This window comes from Suillus paluster (genome assembly GCF_016628075.1).
Source record: "Suillus paluster strain FC165 chromosome Unknown EDB91scaffold_44, whole genome shotgun sequence".
Taxonomy (NCBI): Eukaryota; Fungi; Basidiomycota; class Agaricomycetes; order Boletales; family Suillaceae; genus Suillus; species Suillus paluster.
Genome location: NW_024537604.1, coordinates 103,427 through 124,669, shown reverse-complemented (window position 1 = coordinate 124,669; position 21,243 = coordinate 103,427). Strand labels below are relative to the sequence as shown.

Here is a 21,243-nt window from a genome sequence, read left to right as displayed (position 1 = left end):
GTGAGTTATAAGGAAAATACTTGGAATTGAAGGGTTCAAAAGTGTTAAGGTACACCTTATTTATGTAAGCAAAAATGCGAAAATTCACCTTATGTGTATTCAAAATCCTAATGCTAACAGTCAATTTCATTGTCTTTTTCTTACTGTCATAATCCTAGTCCTATTAACCAAAAACTCGAAAATTCACCAAGTCTTGTGTTGTGGCTTTGTTTGGCACTGCTTATGTAAGCAAAAATGCGGTCAACCAACAAGTCTTTTCCCATTCTTTCCTTCCCCCCCCACTGCCCCCTCATTAGATTATCTTCCATATTTTTCTTACAATTTTCGAGTTTTTGCCTCTCTTCTCTTCTTCTTGCTTCTCTATCCTTCTCTTGGTGTTGATGTTGTTGGTGCTGGTACTGGTGCTGGTGCTTTGAACTCTGGTAAGTCTCCCTCCATAATTTTCGCATTTTTGACTATTTGACTAATCTTTTTTCTAACCCTCTCCTTCTAGCTCTCTTCCCTCCTGCTCCTCCTCCCCCCAACTATTTTCGCATTTTTGACCATTTGGCAAGTCTTTTCTCTGACTCTCACTTCCTCCTGTCTGATCCTCTCCTTCTAGCTCCCTTCCCTCCTCTTCCCTCAAGAATTTTCGCAATTTTCACTATTTGGTAAGTCTTTCTTTTTTTTGTATTCATCTTTCCTCTCTGATTCTTCCTTCTAGTTCTCTTGCCTCTTCCTCCTGTAATTTTCGCATTTTTGCCTGTTTTGTAGTTATTAGTTTACATGTATTGTAGTAGTTGAAATATAATTTGGAATTTTCGCTTTTTTTTAATTTTGAGAACACTATCATGGCAACAAACAGCTATTAAGAGAAATTTTTGCTTTGTGTTTTGAGCTATAATAGCTACAATAGTTGTGGTATGTTCCACCCAGCTATAGCAACTTTAATAGAGCTATATAGCACTATACACTGGTGTAGTAAGCCTGCACAATTGGGCACTTGGCTATACGAGCTATAGGGCTATGGAGTCTGTATAGCAGTCTATAGCGCTATGGGTGGCTATATAGCCTTACCACATTTTCCTGATGCATGGATATCTGAGTCACTAGTACTGATTCACGGAGCCATCAGAACACATCTGGCGAGATGAAGGCCAGCGTTTATAAACAGATTGGTGCTATTGTCCTACCAGAGTGCTACAAGATTGATCCAACAGCAACCGGTGACCGTGTCAAGAGCAAACTTGAATCGTTGTGTTGCATACTGCTATTTTTACTTTGCTGATTTTCATATCCTTATTTTAGACTCACCAAAACCTACAAGAAACATGCTGCTACACTCTGAATGACAGGAGAAGGTCTCCGTCAAGAACAGGACCACAATGGTAATGATCCCAACAAATTTTGCAGGTTCTACATTGGTGCAGATGGCCCTGATACCAATAGCTCAGAGGAAGCTAAGAATTTATGGGGTTTGTTTCTTTGAACTACAAGTTCAATGCCACTCACATTGTTAATTTTTAGATCAAATCAAGAATGATTTTCCATTTTTTCCTGACCTCCATCATATTTTCGCTGCTCGTCCGAACATCACCCCAATTGCAATTACGACTGGAGTTGGTCCTCATGGCAAGAAGACCCTTCACATGCAGCCTCTGAGTGATGATGAAGATGACATCATTTTCACGGCTTTGCAAGTAAGCCAGATCCGGACTCTCCAAGATGCTCTGAACCTTGCTGGCACTACTCATCATAAAGTTTCCCCTTCCTTTGAGACTGCTGATGATAAAGAAAACACTCCTATGTTTTGCAACCCAGTTTCTTTACAGACACCCATTGGGAAGAAGCCTCCAAAGCCATCCTTGCTCTTGCTGTTGCAGGATAGCATTGCAAAGGCGAAGGGATGCATTCAGAAGCTCACACCGAAGTGTTCACTCAATGACATGCTCTTCGACATTCAGAAGTATGTGATTGTTTGCTCAATCTTGCATTATCTCATCGGTTTTAGGGCAAATCTTGATGCTGTCAATGCCCGTGCTTGTGACGAGATGAAGCTGAAGAAGAGGCAGTGTTTGTTGGAGGAGTTCAAAGCTGGGATCTGGGACGCTGTAAGGAGCGAATTCCACTATGACCTTAGCGCAATAACAGCTGATTTGAGTAGTGAGCCTATAGTGTTCAGTTCGACCCAGGGGAAGCAGAACAAAGCAAACCAAATTGCTGCCTCAGTATAAAATACGAGGGGCGTGACAACAAGTCAAAGAGCGGCCAATCCAATATATGCTCAGCATGAACAGTCAGCCGTGAAGCCAATCGACTATAATTTCTACTGACCACTATGCGGTTTGCAAGTGAGTGCGGCCAACCGAGATAGTTGATGAGGAACGGAAGTTTCAAGGAGAATGTGCGGACAGACACGGGAATAGGATCAGAAAGGAACAGAACACAAAAGACACGGCTTCTGAGTGAGAATTAACTGGATTTCAACAACAGGTGTGCACTCTTCAAGTACAAATCGGCTACTAGGTAAGTAATGGAGATAATCATTGCTTGAGATGTCCGGGCTACCTCGCGGTTTGTTAGAGATATGCGCGGGACATGCAGTCGATCATCCGTGATATGCATGTGGATATTTGGGAGTAAGTCGGTCCGAGCCATTTAAGGCGACGTAATAAGGGAGTTTGAGAGGTAAGAGTACTGTATTTGTCAAATAAACCAAGGAGAAGTATACTACGCACCAGTGAACAAGGATGGATGGATATGGGGTTCGTCTGAGTACCTGTGAGCTAGAAGGGTAAAACATGCGCGCGACCGACCAATGATGCACATTGATTTTTCGTCGGCCGATTCGCTTGCGCGAGCGGTGTCACGAATTCCAAATACAAATCATTTTTCGTTCCTCGGGTTTCCTCTGGCTATTTCTAGTAACCGACCCGGTCATGTGATTTCACTTCCTGTCACACCTTCACCTCTTCACATATCACCTGTTGCTTCTCCAATTGGCTCCCCTACTCCACGGGCTAGAACGATCTTGCTTCCAAAAGAAGAACTGGTCGGATCTTGGGTTTCTATTTAGTAACTGTCTTACTCATTCGCTTATATATCATGATGTCATGATCAGTCATCCGCAGTATTGTACGACTCTTTTCCTATTGGCTGATTTCTTTCATACTCAGATATCTCCTATTCAATGTTATGTATATAAGTAGGTTAATTAGTGTAAGTACTCCTTAGACTTAACCTCTTCATTCTCTACAGTTGTAGTAGACCTAGATGTTCATGCTCAATCAATCTTGTTCCCATCATCATCTGCGACCGAGTCCTAGTGGTTGTTGTCTGACTTTACCATTCGGTGAACTCAGGTCATAACAAGCGGCTTGAACGCGTATGAGTGGGAGTCTGATCAGCAAGGAGTCGGATAGAGTGCGGAGGGTTGGTTGTATATTGTGGTGGATTGGTAGAGCAAGGAAGTACCATGTCAGTGCCGATCGGTGTCCTACAACACGGCTGAGTATAGAAAACAACTGGATTGGATTGAGGATGATTCCAGCTCTTCTGAGCATCCTACCAAGCAGGCTCGTTACCAATCTCCTGACTGGGATTTATCTGCCTTTTCCACTGATGAGTTAGATGGTGGATCTTTCTGAAGATTCTTTTTCTTTTTCGTGCCACACTGCCCATCATAATTTTTCTGACCTGTCACTTGTTTATATGTTATTCGTTAAGTGCCACTCATTTTGTATGTTGTTCGCTAATCACATTATTATTTACATTTGCCTGAATGCAACTAGTTCTTCAACCAACTTTTTTCGCTTTGTTTCTCCATCAACATTGTCCTCCCCTGCTAGTGGCTTATCATGTGGGCCTTGATCCTCCACCTCTTGATGACAAGTGTGAAATGGAGCAAAGTATGCACCTCATTGATCACCTTCAACCTCAATCACAATGTTGTGCAATATAATACTAATTGCAATCCATTGGCATGCAGAAATATGCTGGTGCTTTGAGTTGATATGAACACAGAGCCCTCGGAGACACTGAAATCTCCCTTTGAGTGCACCCATGCAGTGTTCCAATCAGACACGTAAATTGGCAACCGTGCGATCAAAGGTGATGTTTTCAGGTAAGAGTGCCGCTGGTTTTTGTGGACAGGGATGGTGCATGAATTGACAGCATAAGCAGAATCAGCCCATGCAAATTCATCACCAGTGAAAAACCAATTAGGATGCTTTGTGTTATGACCAACGTCCAACAATAATGTTGAAGGTGAGTGCACAACCACTAGGACTCGGTCAGAGATGACAATGAGCAACAGGATAGATTTGAGCGTGAACGTCTAGGTCACTACAACAGTAGAAACGAAGAGGTTAAGTCTAAGGAACTCTTACGCTAACTACCCTACTTTTATACATAACATTGAGTAGGAGTCCGAAAGAAATCAGCCAATGAGAAAAAAGTCGTACGATACTGCGGATGAGTAAGTATGACTCATGATATATAAGCGACTGAGTAAGACGGTTACTAAATAGAAACCCAAGATCCGACTGGTTCTTCTTTGGGAAGCGAGATTGTTCTAGCCCGTGGAGTAGGGGAACCAATCGGAGAAACCATGGGTGATATGTGACAAGGTGAAGGTGTGACAGGGTGAGGAGTCACGTGACCGGTTTGGGTACTGGAAGTAACCGAAGGAAAACCGAGAAACGAAAAATGGTTCGTATTAGGAATTCATGACATTACCCCCTTTCTAGGATGAGCATCCTCGCAAATGTAAGACGGTCGTATGTTTTTCTGTCTCCATTCGAGGAAGTCAGGGGTCGTCAGAATTGAGGCGGAGATTCATGCCGATTTAACCGCATTTGGGTTTTCTGCATAAAAGTCGGCTACAATGAGTGGTGCATTCTTCACATCTTCTTCTGACTGCCATGTTGCTTCTGCTCCTGCATATCCTTTACATTTTACTAAATACTGCAACTTGCGCCTGTATAGGCGGCTTTGCAATATTTGCTCTGCTTCATATTCTGGGACTTGATCAACAATATCCAGTGGCGGACGCGTTAGAGGTGGGCGATCAACGAGTTGAGAGGTTTGATGTGGGGTGAGTAATGATACATGGAAAACTGGGTGGACGCGATATTTAACCGGGAGCTTCAACTTGTAGTTTAGCTCGCCAGTCTTCTCTTCGATTTTGAATGGTCCCAGACGGCGGTCGGACAATTTTTGGCTCGGACGGCGTTGTTTGATGTTTGTCGCGTCTAACCATACCTTGTTGCCTGGTTTGAATTCTGGTGCATTTTTTACTTTATGATCATAAAAGCGCTTCATTTGATCGTTTGCTATTTCCAGCATTGCTTTCGTCTCTTCTTGTGCCTCCTTCATCTCAGCTACTCTCTGGTCGGCATGGGGAATTGTATTGGAAGAATTTGGGGAAATCGTAAACTCGGGATTATATCCGTAGACACATTTGAATGGGGAATGACCAGTGACAGTTACTGAGTTGTTATGCGTGAATTCAGCAATTGGAAGCCAAGAAACCCAATCATTCTGACAGTAGGATGTGAAGAGTCAGAGGTACTGTTCGACTTCTTGATTGACTCGTTCCGTCTGTCCGTCAGTCTGTGGGTGATATGCTGTTGACATGGACCACTTGGTTCCTAGTTGTTTTGAGACTTCCTGCATGAACTTGGACACAAACTGTGTTCCCCTATCCGAGATCACCTTCTTCGGCGTCCCATGTAACTTCCATACGTGATTGAGAAATAAGTCTGCGACTCCCTTAGAATCAACATCCTTGGTGGTCGGAGCAAGATGCACTTGCTTCGTGAAACGATCAACGACTACCAAAATACTGTCCTTGCCCTGGGAGATGGGTAGATCGGTGATGAGGTCACAGCTAATGGTTTGCCATGGCCCCTCTGGAACCTCGTTCGGCTTCAAAGGTCCGTGGGGTTTTGATGGTAGCACCTTCGTTTGCTTGCATCGATCACACCCATCTACGTAGTCATTGACCCATTTCTGCATCTGGGGCCACCAATAGTTCCACGAGACAAGTTCAAGAGTCTTAGCACGTCCCATGTGTCCTGCTGCAGGCGAGTCGTGGAAGATCTCTAGCACTGAGCGACGAATTTCCTTATTATTGGGAACGTAGACCAACCCTCTGAACAGAATAAGTCCATCCTCCATATTCCACTCTTCCAATCCTCTTCTCAACTGTACGGGGGCCTTCTTCAGAGTTTCGATAGCATTTCGGACTTCTGGATCCAAATCAGTACAGTTTCTGATACGCTTCAACAGCGAATGCTCTCCTTCTATCAGAATCTGACCTCTTTTTGCGGCTTTGATATAAAAAAACTCGGGTTTCAAAAGCACGCGATCGGAATTGTCATTTTCTACCCCCCCTCTGTGGTCTGGCCTCCTGGACAGAGCGTCAGCAGTGTCATTAACCTTTCCCGGTTTGTGTTGCAGAGTGAAGTTGTACTCTGCAAGGAACAAGGACCATCTTGCCTGTCTACGAGTCAATTTCTGGCTCGTCATGAAGTATTCGAGGTTTTTATGGTCTGTCCAGATCTCTACCGGATGAGGTGCACCTTGCACATAATGCCTCCACTCTTCCAATGCACGGATAATAGCTAAAAGTTCTTTATCGTGAATGTCGTAATTACGCTCTGCGTCTTGCATTGATTTGCTAAAAAAAGGCCACTGGGTGCCATAGTCCGTCTTCTTCCAACTGAGAAAGTACACCACCAGTAGCATAGTCAGATGCGTCGCTCTCTATCTTTTGTTTTTTATTCGCATCTGGCATGACTAGCACTGGTGCGGAAGTGAAACTGTCCTTCAGTGTTTTGAAAGCCTTCTCTTGCTTGTCCATCCATTCCCATGGTACATCCTTTCTGATGAGTTCATTCATGGGTCTGGCAATGTTCGAGAAACCGAGAATGAATCGACGATAAAAGTTCGCAAATCCCATGAATCGCTGAATGTCTTTGACACAGGTGGGAGTAGGCCATTCCTGAACTCCCTTAACCTTGACCGGATCCATAGAGACATGTCCATCTTTGACGATCAAACCGAGAAACTCCACTTCCTTCTTCTCAAAAGAACACTTCTCCGGTTTAAGATAGAGATCATTGTCCTGCAACCTTTGTAATACCTTGCGCACCACCTTCCGATGTTTCTCTACATCACCGTTGGTGAAGACCAAGATGTCGTCAATGTAGACTACAACGACCTTGCCTTCCTTTAGATCTTGGAAGATTTGGTCCATCCTAGTTTGGAAAGTAGCTGGGGAGTTCATCATGCCGAAGTACATTACAACTGGTTTGTGATGTCCGAAGGGAGTTTTGAAGGCAGCCTTCCACTGGTCTCCTTCTCTCATTCTGATATTATTATAGCCCCATCGAACGTCCATCTTCGAAAAAAGCTTCGCACCGGAGAGGCGATCGATAAGGTCCTGAGAGCGAGGGAGAGGGTATGCATTTCGGATGGTTTTTTCATTCAACCTTCGATAGTCCATGACAGGTCTGAGCTTTCCGTCCTTCTTAGCAACAAAGAAGAAAGGAGCTGCTACTGGAGATTCGCTATCCCTCAGTCATCCCAAATCATATTCCTGCTTCAACCACTTCTCACATGCGTCATTTTCGGCGGGGGACAGGGGATATGCTTTCGCATTGGGGGGAAGGTCAGTAGGATCTTTGAGGTCTACTTTATGATCCCACTTCTTAGACTCGGGGAATTGAGTAGACTCTTCCTCGGAGAAGACCTTAAGATAATCATGGAGCCAGTCTGGCACCATTTCTTCTACGGGCTTCTTTTCCTTCTTCTTTTCCTCCTGCTGCACTAACTCTGATGCTACAGAGCTCTTGTACCTGATCCACACGTTCCGTGACGAATCTTCATCCTCGACTTCCTCAATCTGCACTTTCTGACCAACAGTAGTAGCAAGGTCCGATTGTTCTTCATCCTCAAGCCTGGCAGGTATAGTACCCACATGTCCGTGCATTTTAGAGCTGAGGCTGTTTGACTGAACCCGATGATGGATAGAGGCTTCCTCGATATCCTCATCTTCGTCATCTTCTGCCAGTATCAAACCAGGCAACACTGGAAGGATCGAACACTTCATGGCTGCTCACTTCTTCGCCTTGGTCTTCTTGTCCTTGACCTTGGCTTTTTGACATTTAACCGGGCAACGGTCTAATGCCACCTTCCCTGCATTCCAATCGATACTGGGATTATGGAATCGTAACCAATCTATTCCAATGATAACATCATCGGATCCTAGGTCTGTGACCAGAAAGGCTACTTCTTCCTCATGATCCCCTATGGTAAGCTTCAAGTCTGCGTAATGTGTAATTGGTCCGGCGGAATTGTCTGTTTCGTCAATGTTACGGATCGACATTGGTCACAACAACTGCTTAATCTGAACTTGATTTTTTTCTATGAATTTTTTGCTGAGGAAAAGGTTCATTGCTCCACAATCCACTAGAGCATTGACAGCTGCTTTCTTGTGTTTCCCTTCCAACGTAACTGGCACGTAGAAATGGTCTCATTTATTCCCAGAACAAACTTCTGATACTTCTGCAAACATAATTGCCGAGTCACCGAGAATGGAAAAATGATTTCTCTGATCTAAGTCCGCAGTCGACTTCGATCTCCCTAAAAACCCTTTTGCTCCTCTTTCTTCGCTGGGTTGTACATACTGGAGAGGCAGATCCTCTCATTTACGATGTGGTTAATATCTTCCAGGGTGAGTGCTTTCACCGCTGGAACTTCTTCCACCTTGCCGGCACAGACAGCTGGTCCCTTGCCCTTGGTGTCGAGTGGCTTTCCTGTACAGTTACGGGCCATATGCCCTTCTTCTCCGCAGCGATAGCATTTGAATGGCTGCCCCTGCGTGCGGGGTCTGCCTCCTGCTCTGTTTGCGTCAATGTCCATGGCGTTTCCTCCCTGTGACGTGGTCTTGGGTGCTCCAGCTGGTGCAGGTGGAACAGCAGAGCCTCGCCACGGTTGTTGCTGAGCGAAGCTCATCTTCCTCTCGTCGTCAAGCTCCTCGAGGTTCTGCCCAACTAGGAGCGCCTCCCTGATCAATCCCTCCAGGGTGTCTTTCCTGTTGGGGTGGATGTTGGCCAGGTAGTTTTTAACTCGCTGGTCCAATCCATGGCGGAGTTTGCGCATCAGTTCGTAGTCGGAGAAATGACAGAAGGCGAGCTTCTGACAGAAAAGGGAGATATACTCTCCAACGGTACGAGTGCCTTATTGGAGAGTTTCTAACTCTCTCGCAGCCTTCTCCTCTTTGTTAACGACGGTCCACATGACCCTCATATCCTTGACGATGCTGTCGTAGGACCCGGGATGACCGCTGAGCACCATGGGGGTAATGCTTTCTGCCCACTTGGCTGCTGCTCCATGACAAAAGGAAACGAGGCAGGTGCATTTCTGCTGCTCTGTCGCTCCTGGGTAACCGGTGAAATATATGGCGAGCTGGGTGAGGAAGGTATCAATATCAATGGAGTTCTTCTCGCCCGTGAAGTCCATTGGTTTTGCCATCTTCAAATCAGAACCTGAGGTCCCAGATGTAGCGCCTGGGATCTTCGTCGTAGGAGAGTTCTGCAAAACCGAGATGTGGCTCTCCGCCACAGTCAAGGAGTTCTCCAGATCTCTCGTCCTGATCTTCAGATAGTCGATCTCGTCGTCCACATGAACCAGGCCTGCTTGCAGCTCAGTCGATCTCCTTTTGTAGGTTGTCTATGAACTGCCTTGTGTACCTTCTTTCTTGTTCGACGACGATTTGGATTGCGTCCGAAATGCTCTTGTGGGTGATGGTAGTCTTGCTGGGCCCTGAGATGCCGAAGGGTACAGAAGGGCCTGCGGTTGGGGTGGTGGATGATTCTACAGGTGCTGGGCCCAATGGGTTGTGCCATGCCAACGGCGTTGGAGAGAGGATGCTCACTCTGTCCGAAACATCTGCTGGCAGCACGACTGCCGGTGCTATCGCTATTTCCGTATCTTCGGAAACGTGCATCCCAGGCTCTCCTAGATTCTCGGACATGGAAGAATCTGCAAGAGGAATCCAAACAGGAAACAGTGTGGAGATGGAGCTCTCTAGCCGCGACTAGGCGGGATCTGTACGGCGGGGCAATGATGACGGAGGTGTGAACGTGTGTAGCGATTCGTCAACCTAAAAGAACTCGAGAGGAGTTCGCGAAAGACGCGGTGAACTTCGGATCTACTTTTAGCACCCTTAGTTCTTAGGTAATTTGTACTAGGGTTGTAAGACCCGCGAGTGCCGTTCTGTTACGTAGAAAGCAAGTAGGTAGTGTACAGTTGGCAGGGTTTTGGGCTGAACTGCAGACGTACGGAAACAGGACCTAAAGTCACTGATCCTTATGAACTGGTGGCTCATGTAAGACGAGGGCCTGGTCCACTTCTACTTAAAGGACTAACGTAAAGAAATTGAGATAGAGAAACGCGTCGGGGAAATGATGAGTGAACAAAAAATGTGATCCGCGAGAATATTCTCAAGCAGAACAGCACGGTGAAGTTCATCGAGAACGGTGACGTCCAAGACAAAGTTCGAGTCGGAGTGGTAGAGTAGACTTAACCTAATGTTATGACCGACGTCCAACAATAATGTTGAAGGTGAGTGCACAACCACTAGGACTCGGTCAGAGATGACAATGAGCAACAGGATAGATTTGAGCGTGAACGTCTAGGTCACTACAACAGTAGAAATGAAGAGGTTAAGTCTAAGGAACTCTTATGCTAACTACCCTACTTTTATACATAACATTGAGTAGGAGTCCGAAAGAAATCAGCCAATGAGAAAAAAGTCATACGATACTGTGGATGAGTAAGTATGACTCATGATATATAAGTGACTGAGTAAGACGGTTACTAAATAGAAACCCAAGATCCGACTGGTTCTTCTTTGGGAAGCGAGATTGTTCTAGCCCGTGGAGTAGGGGAACCAATCAGAGAAACCATGGGTGATATGTGACAAGGTGAAGGTGTGACAGGGTGAGGAGTCACATGACCGGTTTGGGTACTGGAAGTAACCGAAGGAAAACCGAGAAACGAAAAATGGTTCGTATTAGGAATTCGTGACACTTTGCAGCAGCTGTGTGCTTGAATGCCCAAGCATCGTAGGCAGATCCAATCATGCCATGGGAGTAGTCAACAATGCGAAGATTGGAAGGTAAATTACCAATCTATACAACTTGTCAGTTGTAGAACATATACTAATGTGATATGAACTTTCACTTACCTAGACATTCAGACCATAGTTTGACTTTTGGGTGAAATATGCATCACCATTGAGCACAGGCTTTGCATAGAGTACAATGATGGTACCATCATACATAACCCATCCTTCCCACCATGTCCCTGAAAATCCAAGGCAATCTTCCATCCAGCATTTCTCCCGCTCTTTCTCCTGGGTGGTAGGGAGACATACAAAAGTGTCATGAAATGACTCGATAGCTTGGAAGCAACACTCAGTGTACTTCTCAACAGCACCTTCAGAGCACCCTGCAGTCCAGGCTATGTCTTCTAGTGAAGCACCATTTCCGTACTGCCCCATCCGGTACAGTGTCACACCTAACTGAACCTCCACTGACTCCTGGGCTTGGTTTGAGTTGTTATGAAAGACTGGGTGGTCCTCGATTAATCCTAGAATAGCTTGAAATACCTCCGGAGAGACTCACAACATATTGACAAAGCGGTGGTGGTCAGCTGGACTCTGTGCCCATTCCCATGCAAGGTGTAGACTGCCAGATTTAAGGACCGGAGGGCGAGAATTCAGGTAGCGAGCTTGTTGTATGGCTGATATGCGATTTATATCTATAGTAAGCTCTCGTGAAAGGTCTTTGAGTGTCTGTGCAGGTTGAAAGAGTGCTTTAATGATCATGAAAAAGATATAGGATTCTAAGTATTGCTGATGTAGCGAGCCGCGAGGCATGTGTAGTATGGTTAGGGAGTTAACTGCTTACATAACACACCACTAACCCTTGTCTCTCACATGTCAGCAGAAGCAGAAGCAGAAGCAGAAGCGACCTACTGTGAGCTCCCCTATTCTCGCAGGTAAATATTTTGCATCAAAGTCTGGTGTCTACTATCTCCTGCTTGGACTTTGTTCCTGAATCTAACAACTATTCCACTTATTTCTAATTGATACTAATTCACTGTTTAATAGTCTACACAACTCCTACATTACACAGTACAGTTGATATGCTCATACTGCATATGGTAATAATGCATAAATCTCATAATGCATAGACTTTTGAGGATCCCAATGGCATTCCCATGTAATTGCATGCATAATGCATATTGCATAATGCATAACCTTTGCATATCAATTATGCATTATGAGGTAGGGTAAGACATAAGGTATTGCATAAATCTATTGTTCTGCTTCGGGCAACATTGTTTCTTTCAACTATGTATAGAAGCCAATGAGTGATTGTGACGGTACCATACACAAAGATGTCCATAAACTTGAAGCACAAACCCTGCAAGAAGCTTGCTGCAGCTTCTGACCAACCTACGAAGCAGCGGAAAATCACCAAGGACACTCCTAGAACTTCTGCTCATTCTCCCGAATGCTCTTCTCAACAAAATCTCACTCTGTCTGACTGGATAACAGTCTATTCATTTGTTGACACTCATCCCAATGTCAAACAAGCTGAAATCATTGAACACTTCAAATCTCTTAAATCAGGCACGCTCATTTTCACCCAGTCAACCTTATCTCGTAAGTTACAGGAACGACCCAAAATGGAAGCATGCATCAATGATAACCCTGATTCATTGTCATCAAAGCGGCTGAGGATTGTCACAAGACCTGATGTTGAGCATGCCTTGATCCTATGGATTAGGCACATGGAGAATAAACGTGAAACAGTGACTGGGCCTATGCTGTGGGAGAAGCGGAAAAGGTTTGAAGATGAGTTTGATGTCCCAGACAATGAAAGACTGTCAGGGGAAGCATGGATCCAGTCATTTTGTAATGCCTACAAGATTTGCGAGTACTGATGGCATGGGGAAGCTGGATCAGTTGACACTGAAGCTGTTGTCACAGAGTGAGAGCGTTGCCACAAGATCTTGGCAAAATTTGCTCCTTGAGATCGGTGGAACTTTGATGAGACATCCTTCTTTCCATAGTGAGTGTTTATTTGGTTCCTTAATTTCCAGTGTCTGATTTGTTTATTTTTAGTGCACCTCCAGACTGTGGTCTTGCAACACAGCAAATGAGTGGCAAAAAGAAAGAAAAATTCCAGATCTCTATTGGATTAGCCTGCAATGCAGATGGAAGTGAGAGGCTCGAGCCTATGTTCATTGGCAAGGCAAAGAAACCACAGTGCTTCAAGAAGCAGACACCAGAACAGCGTGGGTTCTATTATCAGAACAATAAAAAGGCTTGGATGACAGCAGTTCTATTTGAGGAGTACGTGAACATAATTTTATTACCGTTATTGAAATCTGATTAGTGCTGGCCTACTAGATGGGTCAAAAAGCTTGACCTTCAGATGAAATGTACAGGTGCCGGGTAACGTAGCCTGCCGGAGTAACCTGGCACCACGCATCCAGCTGAGCGGATTGCGTCCTTCTTTTCTTTCTTCCTAGTTCATTTCTCACACCCGTGTCGACTCGTTCAGCATACTAGCTCTCGCATCCTCACTCATACTTACATTCATTGTTTACTTTCTTTTTATATATATATCGATTACATCAGCCCTCATCCTACTCATTAATTTTCACTTCCAAGCTATGCACCATCATCTTGGTCTTCAAATTGGCGGAGCCCCAAATGCTCCTCCAACTCCACCATCCACCCAAGGCGCCACGGCCTCCAGGTCGAATTCGAACACGCAACCGTCAGCCACAAGGCCACCACCTTCCGACGTCAGAAATCCTTCCGCCCCAATTCCATGTCTCCATTCTGGACCGTCTCAGCCTTCAAGTTTACAGACATCCCAATCAACCGCAGCGCAGCCAGCTAATCGTCCTGCAGCACCTATCTCGGTGCCTGTTCCTGGTCAACCAGTGCCCCCGCCTGCACCACAGCCACAGGAGCAGAGCATCATTGCAGCAGCTCCTGCTCTGGCAGATGAAATCGCTGCTCTAAGGGCTAGGATCGCTGAGCTCGAGCATGGGAGCGCTCACGGCATCCATATACCGGCCAGAGCCCCCGCTCCTCAACAAGCTCTGATAGCAGACCCTGCAGCTGTTGATTGCATTCGAGCGAATTTAGCTAGCTCCAAGGAGGAATCTAAAAAGCTAACTTTACCCGCGCTACAACCGGGTCATAAAGTCAGTGCATTAAGCCTGCGTAAGTTTTTCACTTCGTGTTTACCGCTCCACTGCCTCCATAGCACTTGCTGCTCGTTCTATTCTCGCCGTCAGTTTTTCCCCTGACGGCTGATCGTCAGCCGCCATTATACACCGTACCGTTGACCTCACGGTCCCTTACTGCTGTTCGGCAGCTGTCATCACACGCTATTGTCGCATGTTACCGTTACCATTACCGCTCTGCACATCAGTTGGCTAATGCACTTCGTTGTAGCCATACCTCCCAATGTGGAGGAAGCTTTCAAGCAGTACCGCTATATTCCCTACACAGCCCTGACACATGCGGCTCGATCTAAAGCCCATCTCCGTGGAGAGGATTCCACATTCGTCTTTACACAGGACAGGCTTACAGCAAAGGCCTTGATCGCTTGAACGAGCTTTTAATCGTGACTGTTGATTGGATTGCCGCAGCAAAGGCTGCAGAGGAAAGAACATTGCACTACTGGGGTGAAGACAGATCCTCGGCCCTGACATCACACCATCTTGTTGTCCTTGATATCGGTCAAACCCATGGTTGGTCAGTGGCAATGCACTACAATGTGCAGCAGAGGGAATTAGCCCATGCGAACCACGAGCATAACTTAGCGGGTCTTGACGTAGCAGCTCTGACGATTGCCAATAATAAAATAGCTACACTCATACCGCACCCAGCACCTTTCAACCTACCTACTAAGCGATCTGCCCCGAATGACTTTCCATCATCCCCTCGCAAGAAATCACAAGCGCACACGTCGAGCCATTGCTTTTGGTGTGGAGCACCAAGTCACTTACCCGCTGACTGCTCTGCCAATACCACAGCCGCAGGCAAACCCATCGCAGCCCTCGCTACCAATGCAAGAAGCAGACACGCCCTTGCAACTGCCAGTGGAAAGCATTATTGCTTCAACTGGGCCAATACCTCCAGCTGCTCCTTTGGTACAAACTGCAGGAACGTTCACTCCTGCACCCTCTGTGGAGAGTCGTCTCATGGAGCCGGAAGCTGCAAAGCTTGAGGATGACCCCCGATGGGTGATCACCCCACTTAACCACCTTCAGGTGGAAGAGCTTCTTCGTAAATATGGTATATTCAGTGATTGGTGTCATATATTTGAAGGTATACGCAACGGCTTCGACGTTGGTATCCAGGATCCACCAACTATAACTCATACATTTCAAAAATCATTCTTTGTCCTTACTCAATCCCTCCATAATCGACTCGTATATACTATCCGAACAAGCAGCTGGCAGATACTCCATCGGGTTTGCCCCAGCAGACTTAGAGCACTCAATCGGCCCATTTCACACATCCCCACTCGGTTTGGTCCCCAAACCCCATTCAAACAAATTCCACATAGTTCAAGACCTGTCCTACCCCCAAAACCTCTCAGATATCCAGTCAGTGAATGCCGGAATCAATGCGGACGATTTTCCCACAGTCTGGGGAACCTTCGACGAGACCTCAGCACTCATCCTTACATTACCCCCTGGCTGCGTAGCTGCCACCTTCGATGTCTCATCAGCCTACTGTATTGTCCCAGTCAAACTGTCGCAGCAGAATGCCCTCTGCATTTACTGGAAGGGTATCGTTTACGTGGATCGGGCTCTCATGTTCGGTCTTACCTCCAGTGCTGGCGTGTTTGGCTCTGTTGCCAACATGCTTGTAGCAATTTACAACAAGGCCGGTTTCAGCCTGATTCGAAAATGGGTCGACGACTTCCTAGTCATCAGGCTACCCCACCAATCGTGGACCGAGGAGGATTTCATAGTGCTAACGGCCTACTGCAGCATCCCATGGAGCCTCGAGAAACTTCGGCTTTTGGCCTCGATCCAGCGATACATAGGTTTTGACTGGGACTTGGACCGCAAGATGGTATCCCTCCCAGAGGAGAAACTTTGCAAGGTACAGGAGACATTAGAGTGCTGGTTGCTCAGTGGAGCCTCGTTCACAGCAAAGGAAGCTGCCAGTCTGCACGGAAAGCTGGTGCATGTTGCATGCATCTTTCCCTTAATTCAGCCTTTCCTGCGCTCTATCACAGCTTTTGCTGCCAATTTCCGTTCTTCCCACACGCACCTTCGGCCATCAGCAGCCGTCCTTGCAGATCTCCCATGGATTCAATCCCTGTTGTCACACCTTCCCAACCAGGTCCCACTCTCCAACCCATCCCCAACGGACATCAGGTGGTGGGGGGATGCAAGTACATCCTTCAGAATTGGCGTTGTCATTCAAAATCAATGGGCCATATGGCGTTGGGCACCTGGTTTCAAAGTCAGGCCCAAGCGAGCATTCGACATAGGCTGGGCAGAAGCTGCAGCAGTAGAGCTTGGGTTTCGAGTAGCCCTCCATCTGGGTACTTATCTATTCCCTCTTCGCTCATATTTGCAAACTGTCCTAACAGGTGTACACCAAGGTTTCATTTCGCGGGACATGCCGAGAAACATCAACTATCTTGTTCAGTCAGACAATGCAGGTGTAGTGGCAGTAACCAACAAAGGTCGTTCACGCAGCCCAGAAACAAACGCAGTGTTAAAGCACATTTACCAGCTACAGGCAGAGAACTGTGTGCGTTTGCAGGCAGTTTATGTTCTGACTCGCTCCAACATTGCAGACGCGCTTTCGCATGGCGACGTCGCCACATTCAGAGCTGGTTTTCCACGGGCAACAGATGCAGTTACCATTCCACTACCCCCTCACCTAGCAGGCAAGCTCATCCCATTATCGTGATGTCATTACACCACTTATCCTCGCCGACCAGTCAGTCACCTGCCTCCCCACCCACCTCATTGGTTCCAGGCCCATCCCATCTCCGCCCACAGTGTAAGGCAGGGGAACAAATTTTTCTATGGTGGGGCACAAATTCTCCACCCCCTTCGACTATCGACAATCCGGTCATTCGCCACATAGCCAGTCTAGCGAGCCGCACATCACTTCGGGACACCACCAGCTACGGAGCTGGGCTGCAAAAATTTCACCTTTTTTGTGACATATTCTCGATTCCAGAAGCAGACCGTCTTCCAGCATCATTCGAGCTGCTTCACTCCTTTGCCCTTTAGGCCATCACAGATCCCCAGCCTGGCGATTCAATTTTGTCCATCAGCAGCAGCACACCTTTCGAACCAGTCTCCGTGGGCGTCGTACAAAAATATTTGTCAGCAGTGCGTGCCTGGCACATTGCCCAGGGCTGGCCTCCCCCACTCTCCAAATCCCATCACGACTGCATCAATTGGTCCTTGCACGGCCTGGAGAACATTCAAATTAGCCGTCGAAGGCCCCTCAGGCCACCCGTCATGCTATCAATGCTGGCGGCTCTCAAAGCCACACTCGTTCTGTCAGACCCCTTTGATGCTTGTGTTTGGGCAATAGTGTCATGTGCCTTCTTTGGCATGATGTGGTTCAGCAAAGTTTCCGTCACTTCTCAAGCAGCCTTTACCCCTTCCAAGTACCTCACCCGTGCGCACGCATTCTTTGGTGTTGATTTGCTGGGCAGCCCTTACGCCTGTCTCGACCTGCCATCCGCCAAAACTGCACGGGCAGGGGAAATTCAATCAGTATTTCTCAACAAGCAGGGGGACTTATGCCCCCTAGCAGCCCTGTGCAACCTGGCACAGGTTGTTCCTGCCCTCGCCGACGACCCCCTATTCTCGTGGCGAGACAGTAGAGGCGACATTCACCCGATGGCGAAGGTTCAGGCCCTAGAACGCATCAATTCCATCCTGATAGCGTGGGGATGGGGCACATCCTTCGGGCACTCCTTCCGCATAGGCGGTGCATCCTTTTACCTAGCTAAGAAGATTGACCCGGAGATAGTGTGAATCGCGGGGCATTGGAAGTCACTGGCTTACGAGACCTACATTCGCACATTCGAGCAGATCTCTTCATGGCACCTCGCTAATGCAGCAGCACGGTAATGTCGGATCTCACCTCCACGTCTGGTTGGGCTGAGCAGCTGAAGCTGCGGGTTGTTTCGGCTTGATGGGTGAGCGGCTCCACCTGCCTGCGTCCCACCCCGAGCTATCGCTCGGTCCAGCCCAACACATGAGATTGTGTCACTGATTCCTACTAAGCTAGACGAAGCTGGAATGTACAGGTGCCAGGTAACGTAGCCTGCTGGAGTAACCCGGCACCACGCGTCCAGCTGAGCGGATTGTGTCCTTCTTTTCTTTCTTCCTAGTTCATTTCTTGCACCCGTGTCAACTTGTTCAGCATACTAGCTCTCGCATCCTCACTCGTACTTACATTCATTGTTTACTCCTGCCCGCCACTCCCTCTTCTTACTTTACTTTGCATCCCGTAGTTTCCTTCTACTCTGTTGTTTATGCATCATAATCATTAGTCTGTACTGTCGTTTTGCACGAACTTTCCGAAAAGAGTCATTGGCACGATCGAATTCATAGGCAGGTTTTCCCGCCCTCCCAGCGGCTCCACCTGCCTGTGTCCCACCCTGAGCTATCGCTCGGTCCAGCCCAACACACGAGATCGTGTCACCGATTCCTACCAAGCTAGACGAAGCTGGAGCAACAGAACCGGCACATTTGCATGTTTATTGACAATTTCTCCGGTCATAGCATCTCATATCAACCTTCAAATATTGATCTTGAGTATTTTGGGCCTAACATGACATCATTTGTCCAGCCATGTGATGCTGGAATCATCCGGTGCTTCAAGGCAATATACTGCCATAATTTCTGTGCACGTGCTATAGACCTTGATGAAGCTGGTGAACAGGATATTTATAAACTTAATATTCTTGAAGGCATGACGACCGCGAAGCAAGCATGGTATGCTATCACACCTGAAACCATGGAACACTGTTGGGATCACACCAAAATTCAACTGTGAGTCATCTTAATAATTGTTCTCATTTTTTCAGTGCTCAAGCTTTGAGGTCATGACAGTGATTCAACTGCTAGCGCTGACCCACAACCTCACACTGATCCAGTCGTGTGGAAAACTCTCCAGAAGTTCGCAACCATGGAGATGTCCCTTCCCAATGCGGAAAGTGACCTACAGGCCCATCTTGGCAATTGCTTTGTTGATTCTGACTGGAGACCGGCACTGAAAGCTGTCATGGATGCTGAAGGAGACATGGATATTGCTCTGAATGCCCTCAATACACTTGCACAAGCTGCATCTCATCACACCACCCTCAAAATTTGGATTCCCGCACATCCACAAAAAGCTGATCAGCTTTCTTCTGCTGAAGCTGAGCTCATGCAATCAGTCAACAATCTCAAAGCACACAACCGTATTTTTGGTACACTGCCAACCATTAATGAACTTCTGGACCCTGCCAAGGAGAGAGAGATGGGGGAATTGCCTGCATTCAAAGGTGGCGACAAATCTATTGCCGACGAGGTCCGTCGTGAGAATGCCATCGCAAATGGTGAAATTATTAATGTTGATTCTGATGACAATGATGACGACAATGATGAAGCAGCGGATCCATCAATCACACGCACAGATCTCCTCAGTCTGTGCCAGCGGCTCGAAGTGGGATGCATGCAATATGGTGATCCTCAATTTTCACTCAATTTATCATCACAACTTTGCATCTTTCATGCTAATCTACGACGAGAAGAACTACTTAATGCTAGACAAACCTCTTTAGAACAATTCTTCTCGGTATAATACATGTACTTTTTGTAGATACTATAGATAACTTCGCGTCACAATTTTGGCGGAGGTCACACATGTCACAATAGTGTGACATATCTGGTCTTGCATATTTCTCATAATGCATAAACTTTTGACGGTCCCGACCACATGCATTATGAGCATATCAACTGTACTAGTAGTACTAGTAGTATGGTTATTAACTGGTTAAATACATTGTTTCGGGTCACAGCTGGTCACATTGTGTCACATGCCATCACACGTTAGCGGAAAGTGCATGAGCCATACCTTAGTTGTTGAAAAGTGTTTAACACACCTGTTGATAAATGGTCCGAGGCGGTCTGTTTATAAACAGCTGTTGAAAAGTCGTGAGGATTTTTCAACCGTACCCTAGCCGTCCGGCCTTTCGCGAAGTCAAACGGCTTGCTCGACAACGCTCTGCCGCAAGGCGAGTGCGACGATGGGGTGCGCTCAGTCTCTCCGCCTCCCCTGCCACCATAGAGCAGCTCTCCTCCACTTGAATATGCAGCAGTGCCCCATGCACACCAGAGACCACCTCTATTACTCTCCGAAGATCTCAATCCTTCAATACCTTCCTTGGATGCAAACGGATGCATAATTTACCCTCTTCCAGCTCACCCTCGCCAATGAAGCTTCCACCAAGCCCAGATATACGTCCGAACCATCGCCCGTGTGAGTGCCTCATCCACGAGACTGTGGCGCGCGAGCTGCAGGAGAGTTTGACGACACTGCTTGGAAAAACAGACGTCAGAGAGGATGATGTTGTACGCCCGGAGCAACAAAATGGCAGGTGGTTGTGTTCCAAGGTTTGTTGGCAGTCTTGAATCTCTCTTTCTTGAATACTGATTCATTTATTATCTGTTGATGATCTCGGCAGGAATCACGCGAGACCATCTCCGACGAATCTCCGGCGTGACTTGTGCTACCTCACCAGCCCATGTACTATGACGCAATGAGCCTGCTGGACAGGAGTGCGTGTCCGAGCGATGATGGTCTGCGGGTGACATATGAAGATCCTGAGCAGGAGGCGGACAAGCGGAAGCTGATGGCTTTGCTTGGCATCTAATCTTGTAGTACTCAACTGCCAGGCATTAATGGGGTAGTGGTAACCTGGGTCGTTGCCATCGACCCGCCGGGGGTTCGATTCCCCCTTAATGCACTCAGATGCCTTTGTGTGTCCCGCAGACGAATTATGTATCTACGTCCCTTTTTGCGAGGGGGGAGATCCGAGTGCTTGCCTAGGGCCCAACTATACTACGTAAGTGCCACCACGCGTCACTACATAAATAGGACCGATTTCTTTTGTGATGGGT

The 21,243-nt window shown here is 47.0% G+C and overlaps 4 protein-coding genes and 1 non-coding gene across 5 annotated transcripts; all 5 read left to right on the top strand.

The window, feature by feature from the left end:
- Window positions 1-1,327: 1,327 nt before the first annotated feature.
- On the top strand, window positions 1,328-2,213 carry EDB91DRAFT_1250517 (uncharacterized protein; the record flags this gene model as incomplete). Its single annotated transcript, XM_041323236.1, has 3 exons — window positions 1,328-1,454; window positions 1,507-1,945; window positions 1,991-2,213. 3 exons carry the CDS (start codon window positions 1,328-1,330, stop codon window positions 2,211-2,213), a joined length of 789 nt encoding a protein of 262 aa, XP_041175127.1.
- An 11,524-nt stretch (window positions 2,214-13,737) lies between these two features.
- Window positions 13,738-14,691, top strand: EDB91DRAFT_1250512 (uncharacterized protein; the record flags this gene model as incomplete). The annotated part of the gene is made up of 3 exons (XM_041323235.1): window positions 13,738-14,280; window positions 14,343-14,478; window positions 14,534-14,691. 3 exons carry the CDS (start codon window positions 13,738-13,740, stop codon window positions 14,689-14,691), a joined length of 837 nt encoding a protein of 278 aa, XP_041175126.1.
- A 2,328-nt stretch (window positions 14,692-17,019) lies between these two features.
- Window positions 17,020-18,108, top strand: EDB91DRAFT_1056288 (uncharacterized protein; the record flags this gene model as incomplete). Its single annotated transcript, XM_041313995.1, has 2 exons — window positions 17,020-17,305; window positions 17,360-18,108. The coding sequence occupies 2 exons, from the start codon at window positions 17,020-17,022 to the stop codon at window positions 18,106-18,108; spliced, it is 1,035 nt and encodes a 344-aa protein (XP_041175125.1).
- A 691-nt stretch (window positions 18,109-18,799) lies between these two features.
- EDB91DRAFT_1025664 (uncharacterized protein) lies at window positions 18,800-19,642 on the top strand (the record flags this gene model as incomplete). The annotated part of the gene is made up of 3 exons (XM_041312629.1): window positions 18,800-18,854; window positions 18,999-19,131; window positions 19,192-19,642. Coding segments are annotated over 3 exons (639 nt in total), but the record flags the coding sequence as incomplete, so codon positions are not given.
- A 1,376-nt stretch (window positions 19,643-21,018) lies between these two features.
- EDB91DRAFT_t81 lies at window positions 21,019-21,089 on the top strand. The gene has a single exon. It is a non-coding gene; the product is annotated as a tRNA-Gly (tRNA).
- Window positions 21,090-21,243: the final 154 nt, after the last annotated feature.